Below are 17,448 nucleotides of genomic sequence, written 5' to 3' on the forward strand. Positions count from 1 at the left end.
AAAGAAAGAAAGAAAGAAAGAAAGAAAGAAAGAAAGAAAGAAAGAAAAAGAAAGAAAGAAAGAAACTAGTGATATTTTCAAATTTATGTATACATACCCATGCTGGCAATTATGCTATGTACAGGTAATCGAGAAGGTCCATGATAAAATGACCTTGGTACATTGCTTCTTCTCTGCTGGTCTTGGTTTTTAAATGCTGAATTCTCTTCTTTGGTAATATTAATATAAAAACATATATCTGTAGCATTCATAATATATCGAGGACCTGGATTCAGCAAAATGTTTTTATTATCTTCCCTCCGAACACCAATCAAACAGACGCCAAACCTTAATTTAAAAAAATAAATAAATAAAAGTTTAAGAATTATAATTCAGCAAAGCTCTTATGTTTTTTGTTTGTTTTTAAGTTTGTATATGTAAGAAAATTAGTAAACTATTATAAGGCAGAGGAAAATTAAAACCCCAAATCACAGCATTTTAAAGCTTGAAAAGATCCTGAAAGATCAAGACTCAAGATGCTCAAGACAAAAAAAAAAAAAAAAGACTCTCAAGACTCTCAAAACTTTCCTGTTTTTCCAGGAAAAGAAACTATGTCCTTAGTGTGTGGTGAAATCAATTTAGTTGATTATGACATATATATTTTTTTTAATGAAGACCAGAAAAAAAATAATGAAAAACATCAGGGTGTGTATCATTAGTAAGGGTAAGAATTTTTTATAAATTGCGTGTGTGTGTATTGAGTCTTACCATAAATGTATATTTTCACTTGGCCAAAAAATATAAAACAGTATGACTTTAGTCAAAAATGCTTAAAAGTCATTGGCCTAAAAGAAGAAGAAACTTACCCAAGGTCACATGAGGAAAAAATCAGGGTCCCTAAATTTCTTTTTGTTCTGTTTCTACCATATTTGGTTTACTCTGAATTTTACAAAAAAAAAAAGTAATAGTCTGAATAGGTGCACAGCTTAACTGGGAGAATATCAACGACTAAATGTAATAGATACTAAAAATTTCTCTTATACTTTTTCAGGTTATGCTCCAAACACAAAATGTCCTGAATGTTTTTATTTCAATATGTCTTATAGTGTTACAAATAAATCTAGCTTAAAAATATTTTTTAAACATCAAAAGTATATGTATGGATAGAATTGTATTGAGAATTAAAGTGGAATACATTAAATATTAGATTAGTGGAATATACTAGATATATACAAACCTTAAAAATGTTATATCAATATATTTATAATACTGATAATATATTACTTTCATTATAAACATACAGTGTTTCTTTAGTAAATAATTTTTCTCAAAAAGGAAAAATATTATGTTCCATGTTTGAATTAGAAGGTACAATTGTTTACTTTTTAACTTATTTCTCTGGCCAAAGCAAGTTTTTTTAAATGTCTAGATTTTATAAATGTTATTATGACTTTGTCTACATTTTTAATCAGCACTTTAAAATTAGATCTCTAAAGAAGATTCATTTTCATGCGTTTGTGAATTCTTAATGGATTAAAATATTTTAAAGATAACTTAAAAGTTACTAAAGTCAATATTCCTACTAAATTATACTGTATACCTAACACTCCTAACTTGTAAAGACCATACAGAAGTTCAGAGTTCAAATGTCTCAGTAATTATGTTAAAAATTTGCAACTCGTGAGCACCAATATGGGCTGTATTTTAGAAACCTGTGTTTAAAGGGTGTGATTGATTTATATTTTAAGTCCACTCTGGAAGCAGAAACATACTTTTTGTGTGCATGAAAAGAGGCATATGTAAAACTCTTTCCTTCGTACTCAGCAAAAAATGTACTTTCTTCCAAAACAATGTGGTAAACTTCATTGCCAGAGCATCTCCCGTACATCTTCTGCCACTGTTCTGGCGATTGCTGGCCTTCTCTGCAACACAAGCACACACACATACACACACACACACAGAGGAAAACACAGTGAATGCGGTTAAAAAGACAATTTTCATACATAATCTGGTTTCCCTACAGGAAGAATTGGTAAGCACAGTTCAAAGAAGTCTATGTGTGGTGCTCTAAATGATGATATTATTTACAAATACTACAATGAATTACTACAAAAATTTTGAAACTAACACAATATATGTTTGAAAGATGGCAGATTCCTAGAAAGTAGTTCTTCATAATCCAGTTAACGAACGCATTTATCCTGACTATGAACCAATAAGATATAGCATTTCATTTTAATTTCTGTTTATGTATATCCTGTCATGCACGTGCTATATATTATACTTGTTTCATAGTCTAAATAATATGGCCCACTTCATCTCATTTATGATACCTGTTTGGCCCTGGTAGGTAACTGATTTTGCTTTGTATTTATGAGTGTATACATGTCAATTTATCAATTTGATTTCACAGAAAATATATTCTTAATTTCTGTCCATATCATAGCAATGGCTTTCTTCCAATTGTGTAGCAGTTAAGAAAAAAATATCTCTTCATGATAAAAGGGTCTTCAATGAGATCCCCAGAAGTATTTTTTAAAAGAACGTAAGTTTATCTCAGAAAGTACAGTTTGTATTTTCTGGAATGTTCTGCTCAGTGGCCTTGGATAGAAATAAAAAAGTCAACCAACGAAAAATGTATTGTGAATATACAAGAGTTCTTCTTTCCCATTTTTTATAGTAAATTTCACTTTTTCTGAATAAAGCTTATATAGTCTATAAATACAAGAAATGCACTTTAAGAAGGAAAGTGCTGGGCGCCTGGGTGGCTCAGTTGGTTAAGCGACTGCCTTCGGCTCAGGTCATGATCCCGGAGTCCTGGGATCGAGTCCCACATCGGGCTCCCGGCTCAGCGGGGAGCCTGCTTCTCCCTCTGACCCTATCCCCTCTCATGCTGTTTCTCTCTCTCTCTCTCTCAAATAAATAAATAAATAAATAAAATCTTTAAAAAAAAAAAAAAGAAGGAAAGTGCTAAATATATAAATATCAAAATATTTCATCATAATGTCTGTAGATTCTGAATGGATAAAAGCAGATAATGAATTATATCTATCATATTTAGGGTTTAAAAAACCATTTTAAAACCTGAGTTTTATCTAAAGGATTATTAGAGATAATACATTTATTAATATTTTCAAAGACTCAATAAGTTTTAAAAAATATATTTTCCAGGTATGCTTCACTTTACTTCATTCTTTCTTAATTGTGCTTAAGAGTCAATTAAGAGTCAAGAGCCCATGGGGTGCCTGGTGGCTCAGTTGGTTGAACGTTGAACACTGGACTTGATTTCAGCTCAGGTCATGATCTCAGGGTCATGAACTTGAGCCCTGCCTTGAACCCCGCCTCGCTTGGGTCAGGGGATTTGCTAGAGATTCTCTCCCTCTACCTCTGCCTCTCCCCCAACTTACAAGCACTCTCTCTCTCTCTCTAAAATAAAGAAATAAAACCTTAAAAAATAAAAGAGTCAAGAGCTTGGACCCTGAATTCTGATCACCTGATCTGAATCCTGATTCTGCAATCTTGGGTTGTTAAGTAACTTCTGAGTGATTCTCTACCTCTTCTGTGAAAAATAGCACCAGCCTCACTGGGTTAGATAAAATGAAGTAATACAAAAAAATCTCTTAGCAGATGTTGGAATCATAGTAATCACTCAGTAAATGGCTTCCACTATTTTCCTGTTACACCTTCCTCATTGCTAAATTTTGGAGCCAATTTCAACATGTCTAGTCAACCTACACCAATGCCTCTAAAACCTTTACTCTTTTTTCTTTAATGCTAATATGTTTTTGGAAATAGGAAAATAAAATAAAACAGACCACTTCTGACTACTGACTGCATCTGCCTCTACCTAACTACTACTTCCTAAAAATAATTTTTCCTGGTGGAGAAATCGTTCCCTTTGGCAAACAAAAATAAAATTATCTTTGTTATGCTCCATAGTCTACTTGGCAAGATGATACTTGGCATAGAATCCTTTTAAAGTGCTGGAAATGTAAGAGAAAGTGCCAGGAATTCATCAGAGTTTGTTTGAGATCCAAAAGGTAGCATGGAGTCAAATCATTGTCAGACAAGGGTACTAAAAGCTATTCGAGAGAATAATAAATCTAAGTCCAGGGGCTGAAATGGGAATACAATGTTGTAACTTGGAAGGGAACAGAAAAGGAGGGTTAGACAAGGACATTTCAGATGGATTTCCCTAAATCATTTGCTTGTTCTCATGCTATTTTATGCTTCTACCCCCAGAAGACCTCTCTATGCTTTCTTCAAATATCCCAAATAGGTAAGAAAGAATCTCTAAGTTTCTGCTAATTGTAAATACACAAAATTTTCTCCTTTTTGCTCATGTTAATTGTTTGAGAAATGTAGGAAATGAGTAATGCCATTTAATACTAATGGCTATGTCCAGTTCCCACTTATTAATCCCTACATGAAATATTCATCGAGCACTTAGGCTGTGTCAGGGAGAGCTCTAGATTCAAAAGTTATGGCAGTTAACAAACAAGACAAAAATGTTTTCTTGTTTGGAGCCTCTAGTGAAGGAAGACTGACAATAAACAAAAGAAGCAAACTGTGTTATGTGTTAGAAGTGAACTCCTGGAGGCACCTGGGTGGCTCAGTAGGTTAAGTGTCTGCCTTCGGATCAGGTCATGATCCCAGGGTCCTGGGATCGAGCCCCACATCGGGGTCCCTGCTCAGTGGGAAGTCTGCTTCTCCCTCTCTCTCTCTGACCCTCCTCCCCTCTTGCTCTCTCTCTCTGTCTCAAATAAATTTAAAAAAAAAAGTGAGAGGGAGAAAAATCAGAGAGGCAAATAATTTTTAGGAATGAACTGGAATGTAAATGGTATGGTTGAGGAAGGCATCACTGAGAGGTTGACATTTGAGTAAAACTCTTTAAGAGTTATGGAGCAGCAACCACATGGGTACCCGGGAGAATATTGGTCCAGGCAGAAGTAGCCACAAGTACTTTCCTGAGGCAGAGGAATGACTGGTATAGCTAAGGAAAAGCAAGGAGGCCAGTTTAACTGGAGTTGAGGGAGGAGAAAGATGAGGCCAGAGAGGTAGCACGGCAGGGAGAGGGGTCACACAGAGATTTATAAAAGTTTATAATGACTCTGACCTGTGCTTGAGATGATTTGGCACATACTGGAGGATTTCAAAGATGGGTGCAAAAGATTCTGACTTAAATTTTACAAAAATCCCCCTGGGTCACGGTGCTGAGAAAAGATTGAAGAAAGGGTACTGACCAATGAGGAGGTTACTGCAATGATCCACTAGATGATGATAGTTTGGACCAGACTAGACTCGGTCCTGAATGTAGAACAGAAAGGATTTGGTAATGTAAGAGAAAAGAAGTATAAAAATCTTAAGTATCCAAGTCCTTCAGAAATATGGATGGATAAATAAATAAATAAATAAAATCCATACAGACAACAGTGAAAATTAAGTACTACTGCTTATAAAACATCATGGAGAAATCTCAAATATAAAAATGTTAAATAAAAGAAGTGATTTTGGATTTGTCATTGTAGCTAACTAGGTCCTGGAAAATCAGAGATAGTATGCGTGGGCTTCAGAAACATGTGGAATGTTTATTTTTTAAATCTGAAATGCTAGGTACATGTATGTTCATGATAATATTCTTATAACGTGCAAATGTATGAAATATTTCTAATTATATAGAACATAACATATTCTAATATCTAATGATATTTCTAATATCAAAAAGATATCTGTACCAAGACATAGAAACAACTTAAGTATTCATAGATGGATGAATGAATAAAGAAAATATGGTATAAATATATATAATGAATTACCGTTCAGGTATAAGAAAGGAAATCCTGCCTTTTGTGACAACATGGATGGACCTTGAGGATATTAGTTCAGTGAAATAAGTCAGACCAAGACAAATACCATATGATCTCATTTATATGTAGAATCTAAAAAAACAGAAACAAAAAATGAACTCATAGATTCAGAGAACAGACTAGTGGTTGCTAGAGGTGGGAGGTGGGGAGGTGGGTGAAATGGGTGAAAGTGAACAAAAAGTACAAACTTTAAGTTGTAAAATAAATAAGTCCTGGGAATATAATGCATAGCATGGTGACTATAGTCAATAATACTATGTTATATATTTGAAAGCGACTAAGAGAGTAAATCTTAAAAGTTCTGCTTACAAGAAAAAAAATTATAAGTATGTGTGGTGATGGATGGACTTATTGTCATGATCATTTCTCTTTCTCTCTCTCTCTCTCAATATATATATATATATATATATATATATATGTATAATTCTACAGGATGCCTGGGTAGCTCAGTTGGTTAAGCATCTGCCTTCGGCTCAGGTCATGATCTCAGGGTCCTGGGATTGAGTCCCACATCGGGCTCCTTGCTCAGTGGGGAGCCTGCTTCTCCCTCTGCCTCCAGCTCCCACTGCTTATGCTCTCTCTCTGACAAAAAAATAAATCTTTAAAAAAATAAATAAAATAAAATTATATATATAGAATTATTATGGTGTACACCTGAAACTAATGTAATGTTACATGCCAGTTGTGTCTCAATTTTTAAAAAGGGCATTTTATGGCCTATAGATGTGTAAAAAAGACATTTATTTGTCTTCAACTTACTACTCTCCCTAAATTTTCTCTTCGTCTTATCTTACTTTATGTTTCTAGGCAGAATTAATTCAAGATTATTTTTGAATGGAGGAAAACAATTACATAAATAAAAAGATATTTCCAAAGTTCTTATAAAGAGAATTCTTTAATTCCACCATCTAAGTGGCTCTGGAACTCACTACTTGTCCCTTTCTCCATCAATTCTTACACTCTTAAAATAGTCCTAAACCATCTTTTTGCCTCCTTGCCTCCAGTATTGTCCATTACAAATCAATTTATGGTGCTGTCATAAGAGTGAATTTCAAAATCTCAAATCAGTTCATGTCACTCTCCTGTTGAAAATGTTTAAAGGACTTCTTCTTTCTCTTGTGTGCTCTAGCCATGAGCACTCCTTAATTTACCCTGAACAAGAAACTCTTTCTTATACTTTGGCCTTTTCACAATGTTGTTCCTTCTATCTCCTACACTCTACTCATTCTTTGACCTACAGCTTACTCATTACTTTCTCAGCTTTGCAGGGCTGTACTTTTTTCATGATACTATAACACTAAATTGTATTAATTACTCCTTAATGTCTTGCTTCCCCAGTGAAATAAGCCACATGAGGAAAGGGATCATGTCTTGTTTACCGCTATATTTTTGAGACCCTGACATCCATTCTGACACAGAGTAAGTGCTTAATAAATGTTTGGTTAAATGAACAAAGAATAATCTAACAATGTTATTCATGCTTAATTAGTAAATGTTCAGCTTTCCTAATTATATAATACCTGTCTCCCTCACCAGAATCATTTTTTAGGTCTAACCAATTACTTTCCCTATGATGAATTTGCCATTAGAATTAGAATTAGAAAAAAGAAATCACTGAGTTCCTCAATCGCTAATGGACATGAAATAAATTTAACCTCAGCAGCAGTAAAAACACAAAAGATATTAGGGACAAAAAGCACAGAATGGAAAGCTTAGTGAAAATTACAAAGAGCCATTTAATGAAGATTTAAGATGTGTGTACACTAATCAAATGAACTTTTAGGGAAAATAATTGGCTTGTGCATTTACTGTCAACCTCAAAGTATACTCGAACCTGTAAAATAGTACAGTCTAGTTTATTTCATACCCTTTTAAGGCTGCTCTACCATTTTTACCGAAAACTCAATGGTAATCAGTCCTTCCTAGATAGGTTTATGTCCACCTTCATTTTCAAAATAATTGACGGCTCCAGCAGTTCATAAAGGTATTAGTAGAAAAAGATAGAAAACAATAATAGGAATATGAAAATAAAATATTCTATTAAGACAATATATGGATTATGGAATATCAGTATACGTTTGCTACTTGAAAGAACCTTTTTGAGATGTCTATTCCCCTGAATAAAGGGACATGCTGTAGAATTCATGCCCCCAAAACCATAGTCATGAGACCCTTGGAAAAACTTTGATGGGGCAACTTATAAGAAAACAAAGCTTGTGTATGAATTTTAAACCCTAAACAAATGTCTAAGTAAGAAAAATTTTTTTAAAAAGGGAAGTGGAAGGAAAGAGGATTGCTTAAGAGAAAGGAAAAAAAAAATGTCTAGTCAAATAAATTACAAACCACACATCAAAGTCTTCAAGAGCTTGTAGCCTTCAACCATGTCCTGTCAAATCCCCCATTTCTGTCTTATAATAATGTCTTGGGCGAGCCCTTTCTTTCAAATCATGTTCAGTTATTAAAAAGCTCAGTTCCACCCAATTTGAAACTCCAATCTTACCAGCTCAGGTTTATTCTTCCTGGGATGTTGCTGCTCTTCAAAGTAACTCTAACTGGCCATCACCGTCATCTATGAAGGGGTCTTGTAGGCACACGTGAATACCCTTTATGGGGAGTGTGGGGTAGCCTTGGTATATGATCACTGGTAAGCAAGAAACTCTCTTCCACTTTCCCTCATCTTATTTCCCCAGTGGTATATCCTACAGTCTAGCTTCTTGAGTTTCCTTACCTTGTGGCCAACACACTTAGATGGGGTACCAGAAATATGGCTCAAATCTTTTTAAGCTATCAATTGTTCTGTGGAAAATCCCATGTGTGGGATTGAAGGCTGCTTTCTAGCTCTACCATTTTTCTTTAATTCTTTTTTCTTCATGTTCAAATAATCACAGGAAACTACATAAGCAAAAGCCTAACTAGGGAACAAGATGCTAGTTCCTGCTTCCTGCAGAATTTCCTATTCTCCACAAGTAATAGGTAATTCTTTTGTACTTCCCCTCACGTGGTTGGGGGTAGGTGCAAGAGCACTGTGCTACTCTATCCATACCCTCTCTGATCTTCTCTTTCTATGGAAAGGGGAGGCGAATATACAATGGGATACTTGACTCTTCTTTGTCCTCAATTTTGAGTTATAGTCACCAATTCTGGGACATGAAAAGTCCCTCTCAATATAATAAGTATGGGCTAAAAAAAAAAAAAAAAAAAAAAAAAAGGTATGTTTGTTCTATTCTGTTTATTTTTCCCAAGTTAGAAATATCATTTGTTCCAGTTAACTTCCTGATGGTGCATAAATCAATTTTGACAACTGATTTTATTTTTCCTTTAAATGCAAGTAGCACATTCCTCATTAATCTATGATTACACCTTTAAGGAAAATGGGTATTTATTGCCAGAAAGCAAATTAACTCACATACCAATCTCCTGTGCTTCATCACGATCAACCGAGTGGAAGGAGGACTGTTAGTGAGTAGATACTTGGGTCTGCTCTTTGCAGAAATGTATTTTAATACACGCTTCTAAATACAGTAAAAGAATCTTATTACTTAGTCCTGTTTTTTAAAAGTTTCCCCACATCAAATTTTCACAAAGAGAGAAGAAAAAAGGATTTAACTGGAATTTCCTGTTCCAGATACAATAAGTTGAAATTGTATTACAGTACATACTCTCTTTCTAGTTCAGTAACGTGCTGAACTACTGTGCTCAGTAATATTGTTTGCATTAAAAAAACAGAACAAGGGGAGCCTGAGTGGCTCAGTTGGTTGAGCGGCCAACTTGCTTTTGGCTCAGGTCAAGGTAAGATCAAGCCCCATGTTAGGGCTCCATGCTCAGCAGGGAGTCTGTTTGAGATTCTCTCCCTCTGCCCACCCCCCCGCCACTCACACATGCTCTCTCTCTCTCTCAAATAAATAAGTAAATAAATCTTTTAAAAAAAAGTGTCCTAGTATCTTCAACAAGAATACCTGCCTTTCTTGCAAGTAGCTCCAGAAATAACTCAGGAGCTTTGTCAAGCTCTTCAGCAGCCTGATGCTAAGGTTTTTAAAAATTACTTAAAGGTTTTCTTCTAGAGAGCAAAGCCCTAAGGACTGGATCTCATTGTGCCTACTTAATGATCAGGAATTCAGTTAATTTATAAAGAAGCAGTTTTGTGTGTCATTCACACTGGTCTTTTTAACATTGCTTTAAGCTTATTGCAGTATATGTATTGGGATTTTTCTATAAAATGGGTGTAATTTTCTCTGAATACAGGTATGTGACAACAAGAGAAGTTGCTTGCATGCCAGTTCAAATTGCTCTATATAAAAATGCTGTTAAAAGATTACAGCATGGTTATCTTAGTACCTTTTTTTTTCTTTTCTTAAAACGTTAAATCTTTTCTATAAAGACCATAGCAGGGAAACAGTGTACTTTTTTTTTCAATTGCTAAATACAAAATGTTTGAAAATTTTAATTTTCTTTTACGTGTGCCATCTCAAAATATGGGGGGAATATAACAAATCGAAACTAATTTTTTGTAGATAGCCATTACATTTCTTTAACTGTTTCGATGCCAATGTGTGTTCTACAAAAGAGAATGGTTTCATAAATTAACTGATTTAAGAGTAGGTATACACTTTTTATAACAAAATAAAAATAAATTTTACATAGTGAAAAAAAAGTGTTCTGAAAACAAAACAAAACAATAACAACAAAATATGAACAAAAACAGCATAAAACCTTATTCTACTGACAAATTCCTATTTTTTGTTAAGATGTACGGTGTTTTTATTTTTTTTTGAAAACTCATACTAATAACTTCTAGAAAATAAAATTTGATTTTACTTTTATATTTTCTGTATGTATACAAGGATGCCACCAAACTACAGGTAAACTCAAGAGTAAGCATGGTATTACAAAGCACTGCCTTCAAGGATGTAAAATGTAATCATTAGTAGGAATCCACCTTTTTCACAATATTATGTTTGTTGTCTTAAACACCTCTGTATTTTAATCATTGGATTTAGTTTTGCTGGTATATTTTGTTCTCTTCAATCCTGAATAATGTAGTTAAATATACAGGAAATGATCAGTTTCAGATTCACCAAAATTGACACAGATTACCAAATTAGTTTTTTTTATACTTATTTTTATTGTGAAACTAAATTATTTTCTCATCAGTAAGAATAAAGAGCACCTCGTCACAAGGATTTTTGATATAAAATCCATTCTTTGCTATGTAATAAAATAAAAAGATGTATTTCCACCATTTATCTAGGTGGAAATTTCTGCCTTAGGAAAAGGATGTCATTTAGATTTATACTTGAAATGTTAAATAAAATAAAATTTACTTATTGATGCTTCATTTTAAAGAAGAATAGGTATTTATTACCTCATTATATTGATTAAAAGTAGATTTAAAACTCAAAGGTTTAAATCTAATTAAAATTAATACACTTTATTTAATTCTATACACTTGTGTTTCCCCAATTTAATGTCTACTTGGTTGCACATAGTGGTTTATATTCTTTACAGGGTGCTTTACTGCAAACACACATGAATTGCACTAATTCATAATGGTCCCAAACTGTTACATTATTTAAAAATCAAATTATTTAAATGATATTACAATCTTGCTTTTACTATCAATGTCAGGAATCTACAGTTAGCACTGTAGGCCAAAGAAATGATTTTGACAAATTGTAGGCTGTGTCACTGGAAACGTAATTGTAATTTATGGGTGGAGAGGGTAGTATATTAGAGTATACAGACGCTTGCAAAACAGGGGAGTTTATAAAAGAAACAGCTAACACAAAACTCTGACGAACATTTATTCTTGCTAGTTCGCTGACATGCAAGTGTGGGTATCTTTATCTACGAAGAAAAGTATTCAAGATCTCTAGATAGAAGAAGTAATAAAACACAAGATTAAGATGCCTCAGTCTACTAGGAAGAGGTTTATTCATTCCTACTCTTGAACAGCAGAACTGCCCAGCTTTTTATGTCATCAGACATCAAAACAAATGAGTTCTAAGATTAAATCAAGATAGTGTATGCTAATCAATTTTCTACCACTAGATGGAACTGGAAAGCTGTTTGCCATTCTCAGAACAAGAAAAAATTGTTGTTGAAGTGGAGAAAATACAAAGATGCCATATTGCTTTCAAACATTATTAATAGTGAACTTAAACATGGAACAATCTTTTGAAAGGAATCTCTGTCATGAAGAAATGAAATAGAGTTCAACTGTTAAATCTGAAAGACTGACGGTATGTACTTGAAGGTGGGCAAAATTCACTATCCTTAAAGTTAGTCTTTCAAAAACTCCAATGTAATTTTCAAAGTGTTCACTTAATTCAAGATCCTGCCTAATTATCACACACCAAAAAATTCTGTAAAGATTTTTCATCTACTTTTTTTTTAAGATTTATTTATTTTATTTGAGAGAGAGAGTGAGAGTGACAGAGAGAGACCGGGGGTGGGGGGAGTGAAGGGGCAGCAGGACAGAGTCCACGCTGACTCAGCACTGAGCGTGAGCCTGATGCAGGGGCTTGATCCCACAGCCCCGCGACCCTGAGATCATGACCTGAGCTGAAACCAAGAGTGGGACGCTTAACCAACTTCACCTCCCAGATGACCCAAGATTGTTCATCTACTTTTTAAATTGTCAGGTGAAAAAGTAAATTCCTCTGTCATAATGAACGTCATTCTGTCTTTAAGTCCACTACTAAGTAAATCATAGCCTACTGATTTTAAACTGTTCTACTTCAGCATTAATCAATAAAAATCCATAACTAAAATGTACTTGCCTCTTTCTCTCTCAGAACACAGCCTGCTTGCTTACCGAAGACCATACATTTAGCTTTAGTTCAAGTGCTTTGTGCCCTTGTACATTTATATAGCACCACTCTACCTATCCCTTTAGTTTAGAACACCACTGTGAATTTCCCAGGAAAATTATATACCATAAGTATTAATATTTTGGAAGATAGGAGTTATAGAAGCTCCTATTATTGTTATTTACATTTTATCATTTGAGTATTTTTTTGCCCTTCTAAAATTATTTGTAACTAGGAGATTTGTTTACTGTCTCCCCATGTTGTCATTTAATTTATTCTCAAGGTATGCAAGCTAATCCTACCATAGACAAAAGGTATTTTACTAATAAAATAAATCTACTAGGTGAAATTTATAATATGTTCCAAATCAGGCCATGTTTACATTGTGTCCTGCCCTGTATTGAGTATCGGTCTTTTGTGATCAGAATGCATTCATGTTTTGCATGTCCCAAGCTCCTAACACAGTGCCTTATACTGTGTGGATGCATGTGATTATTATTTATGAAATTAATTAACAGCCCAAACATAACATTATTTTAACTCTACTCAGTGCTATTTTTAGTATATTATTTCATCCAAACCTTAAATTTTGACACCCACAAAAAAGCTTCCAAATCTTCAGCTTAATGCAGTTTTGAGTATTTCTTAGTGACAATATTACCAAGATTTATTACTATGTATCATTGTAGGCATTATCTATGGACTGCCTTCTCTGAAGTATGAAAGGAAAGAATTATCTCACAACAGACTGCCCATAGGGGCTGTTCATATAATCATACTGCCATTTTTAATTCATCTTTGGAATTCCTCTTTCAGAGTTGTTCTGTAACTCCAATGTCCTCAGAGCAAGGTTTGTAAAGTAAATATGTGCATCAGGCCAGACGTGAGACAATGGGGAGTGTTCAGGCTTGTGGTGAGCTGGCTGTTACATGTCTGAAAAAGGCAAATTCAAAGAAAACAATTCAAAAGAAAACATATTTACATCAGGCTGGTAGCCAAGTAAAACTTATCTGCTAGCATAATTTGGTCCATGGGTTGTTAGGTTTGCAACCTCAGATCTACTAGTTACTTTGAAAGTGAGTTAAATGAAGAAACAGGCAGACATTCTGTTGCGGAGGTAATACGGTTCCAAGATTTTTATCTGGTTCGTTGCGTGGTGTGGCAGTGGAGATTGTTCATGCAGGTTCAGTCTCGATTGAGGCTAACTTTCTTGCTCTGTGTTATCCATATTCCTTCATACTTCTCTTTACGATTAAACTTGTTAAATGGATACTCTTGTCTAAAGTTAAGAATCCTAGTCAATACTGAGGTTTTTTTCCCCCCCTTTGAACAAGTTTTAAGAAATTTTTCTTCACCATTATTGTTGTGTAAGTTGGCAAGGCTATGCATCTAGGTATAATTCTTTTTCATTCATTATCATTTACAAGCAAGAGACCCTGTCAATTTAAAGATTTGAATCTCCCTTATTCTGTTTTAATTCCTTATATTCTATTTTCTCTATGTTCTCTGGAAGTCCCACTAAATCAGACATTATTTCTCTTGGATTGATCTCCTGTATTGCAAATCTTTTTCTTACACATTCTATCTCTGTACTTTTATCTGAAATCCTCGGGATTTCTATGATATTATCTTTCAAAACTTTTTTTGAAAAATCTTTATTGAGGTATAATTGACATATAACATTATACTAGATTTAGGTATATAACATAATGATTTTATATGTGTATATATTGCACAATGATCACCACAAAAAGTCTGGTATCCATCCTCATACATAGTTATGTTTATTTACCTTGGGATGAGGACTTCTAATATCTACTTTCTCAGTAATTTTTAAATATGCAATACAGTATTATTAACTATAGTCACCATGCTGTATATTACATACCCATGACATTTATCTTATAACTGAAGTTTGTATCTTTGACCCCTTTCACCCATTTGCCCACCCCATGTCCTCCACCATGACAACTACCAATCTGTTCTCTGTATCTATGAGCTTGGCATTCTGTTTTGTTTTGTCTTGTTTTGTTGAAATTCCATATATAAGTGAGATCATATGATATTTGCCTTCTTCTGTCTGATTTATTCCACTTAGGGTAATGCCCTCAAGGTCCACCCTTGCTGCAAATGGCAAGATTTCATTCTTTCTTATGGCTGAATAGTATTCCATTGTTTGTGTGTGTGTGTGTGTGTGTACATACTACAACTTATTTATCCATTCATCTATTGATGGACACTTATGTTGTTTCCATATCCTGGCTATTGTAAATAATGCTGCAGTGAACATGGGGATAAGGATATCATTTCAAGTTAGTGTTTTCGTTTCCTTCAAATAAGTACCCAGAAGTGGCTGGATCATACAGTAGTTCTATTTTTAATTTTTTTAGGGACTTTTATACGGTTTTTCATAGTGGCTGCACCAATTTATATTACCACCTTCAGTATACAAGGATTCCCTTTTCTCCACATCCTCTCCAGCACTTGTGATTTCTTGTCTTTTTGATAATAGCCATTGTAACGGGTGTGAGGTGGAATCTCATTGTGGTTAATTTTTATTTCCTTGATGATTAGTGATGGTGAGCACCCTTTCATACCTGTTGACCATCTATATGTCTTTGAAAAATACCTATTCAGATCCTCTGCTAATATTTTAATCAGGGTTCTTTTTTCTTTTCTTTCTTTCTTTTTTTTTTTTTTTCTATTGAGTTGTAGGAGTTTATTGAATTTTATTAAATTTTAATTTCAGCATTCTGTCAATTTCAAAAGATCTTTTTTACTTTCTATTTCTCCACCATAACTCCTGTTCTTCCTAAATCTAGAATAATAATTATAATAATTTTAAGCTATTCTAGATTTGTGTATTTACTTATTACGGCTTTTTTCTTATTATTAAAGAGAAGATAAGATCCTTCAGAAATATAACCAACAGAAATCTAAGTTAAAGATTCTGAAAATTTAAAATTCTACAAATAAAAAAATATCCTCAGTACTTTATTCCTTTGAATAGCCATCATCACCCTTTTATAATTCTTTAATATTCTTCTAAACTATTATTTATACTTCTCTAACAAAAATACATTTAAAATATTTACTCATTTACTAAGGCTCTCCTTGCTTCAAAAAATATATTTGATTCTATTTTCAAACGTGATTTTTTTTTTTTTTAACTAGTGAGTATAAAACCAACCTTCCCTATAGATCCAAAACAATTCCAGTGAGAATAGAGATAATTGTTTCCATCTGGCTGGATTTATTTCCCTCATTTCATGCTGCATGCTGATAGTCAGCAAATGGCAAGAGCCATATTTCAAAATTCTGAGTATGAGATATAGGGATATTAAATGGATTCCTTTGTCTGTAAATGTTTTGTTAAGTGGCAGGTTACACCTTATGGTGAGTAAGAAGGGATCATGCTATTTTGTCTGGAGCCACCAAATGCCCAGTTATAGAATACTGAACCCCAACTCCAAACTATCTACTAGCATACAATTCAGACATTTTCTTCTGGAAACATTTTAGGAAAAATCAGATTTTTCCCAGTGGTAAATGTCTGACTAACATTAACTTCAGGGGAATGGTACTGTGGTAGATGGAACAGGGGTAACTTGTTTAGTATTCAGAAATTCAATTAAAATTTGACTTCTTTTTCTAGAAATCTTACAGCCCAAAGCTTCACTGGGGGATGCCATTTTGTCCTGCTGCATCACCCTCTAGACATCCTGGGAGGGGGTTTTAACAGGAACCATTCCTTTTTCCATCTCCCAGAAATTGATTGAAATCTCTTACGCCTTTCACTTCTTTTTTATTAATGAAAGCTTATCATTTTTTCTCTGTCATCATTTCAATGGAGTCTCATGAAGGAGAGCAGATAAAGGCATATGGTTCATAAACTAGTTTGAAGCAAGGGCTTCAGTGAATCATCTTTAGTGCACTCTTTACTTCATTTATTTAACTAATATTTGTTGAGCATCCATGCTGTGAAGGTATGAGTACAACAAGTTTTCTACCTTGAATGAAATTACAGCTTACTAAGCAAGAAAAAATAAATACATTAAAAGAAAAAGCAAAAAAACAAAAACAGAGGTGCCTGGGTGGCTCTGGGTGGATGTTTGTTAAACGTCCAATTCTTGGTTTCAGCTTAGGTCATGATCTTGAGGTCGTGGGACTGAACCCCCATGTCAGGGCTGAGCATGGAGTCTGCTTGAGATTCTCTCTCCTCTCCCTCCCCACTCTGCCTCTCCCCCCCACTCACGCACACACTCTCTCTAAAATAAATAAATAAAATCTTTAAAAAATACATACTTTGGCAGAATATATTAAAATTCTATACAAGTTCATAGAAATCACATTAAATTGGGGAGTTTAAAAATATTCATGAGGAGATAAAATTTTTGATTTAGCAAAATCCTCTAGAAAGCCAGAAGAAATGAATTCAAGGCAATGGGAACAACATTTTAAAAAAAGATGTGGAAACCACAAAGTATATTTAGGATCATGTTATTTGGAGGACACGATATATATATAAGAGAATCATGGGAGATGAAGATATAAAAATAAATTAGGACTAGAGTGTAGAGGGCCTTAAATTAAATGGACATATTTGAATCTAATTTGATAATGAATGATGAGCTATTTAAGGCTTTTCAAACAGAGGATTGACAGATGAGAGCAATATCCAGATATCTCAAACTATGTTTAATAAAATACTGTTCCAGTTGATCTTTTAATAGGTGGGCTTAGGAAAACATTTCTCAGGTAATCAAACAGATTTTAGAGACACCAAATAAAAT

At 33.9% G+C, this 17,448-nt stretch overlaps 1 protein-coding gene across 7 annotated transcripts in view; it reads right to left on the reverse strand.

Moving 5' to 3' along the window:
* Positions 1–17,448, reverse strand: part of KCNT2 (potassium sodium-activated channel subfamily T member 2) — a 377,236-nt gene that overhangs the window by 103,066 nt on the left and 256,722 nt on the right. For all 7 annotated transcript variants that reach the window (XM_032422169.1, XM_032422163.1, XM_032422167.1 and 4 more), the window contains 2 exons: positions 1,752–1,901; positions 98–327 (listed from right to left, as the gene is read on the reverse strand). In XM_032422169.1, the coding sequence (XP_032278060.1) occupies positions 98–327; positions 1,752–1,901 (380 nt within the window). The remainder of the gene's footprint in view (positions 1–97; positions 328–1,751; positions 1,902–17,448) is intronic.

The sequence above is a fragment of the Phoca vitulina genome, unplaced genomic scaffold, assembly GCF_004348235.1.
Source record: "Phoca vitulina isolate PV1807 unplaced genomic scaffold, GSC_HSeal_1.0 scaffold26, whole genome shotgun sequence".
NCBI classification, from domain to species: domain Eukaryota; kingdom Metazoa; phylum Chordata; class Mammalia; order Carnivora; family Phocidae; genus Phoca; species Phoca vitulina.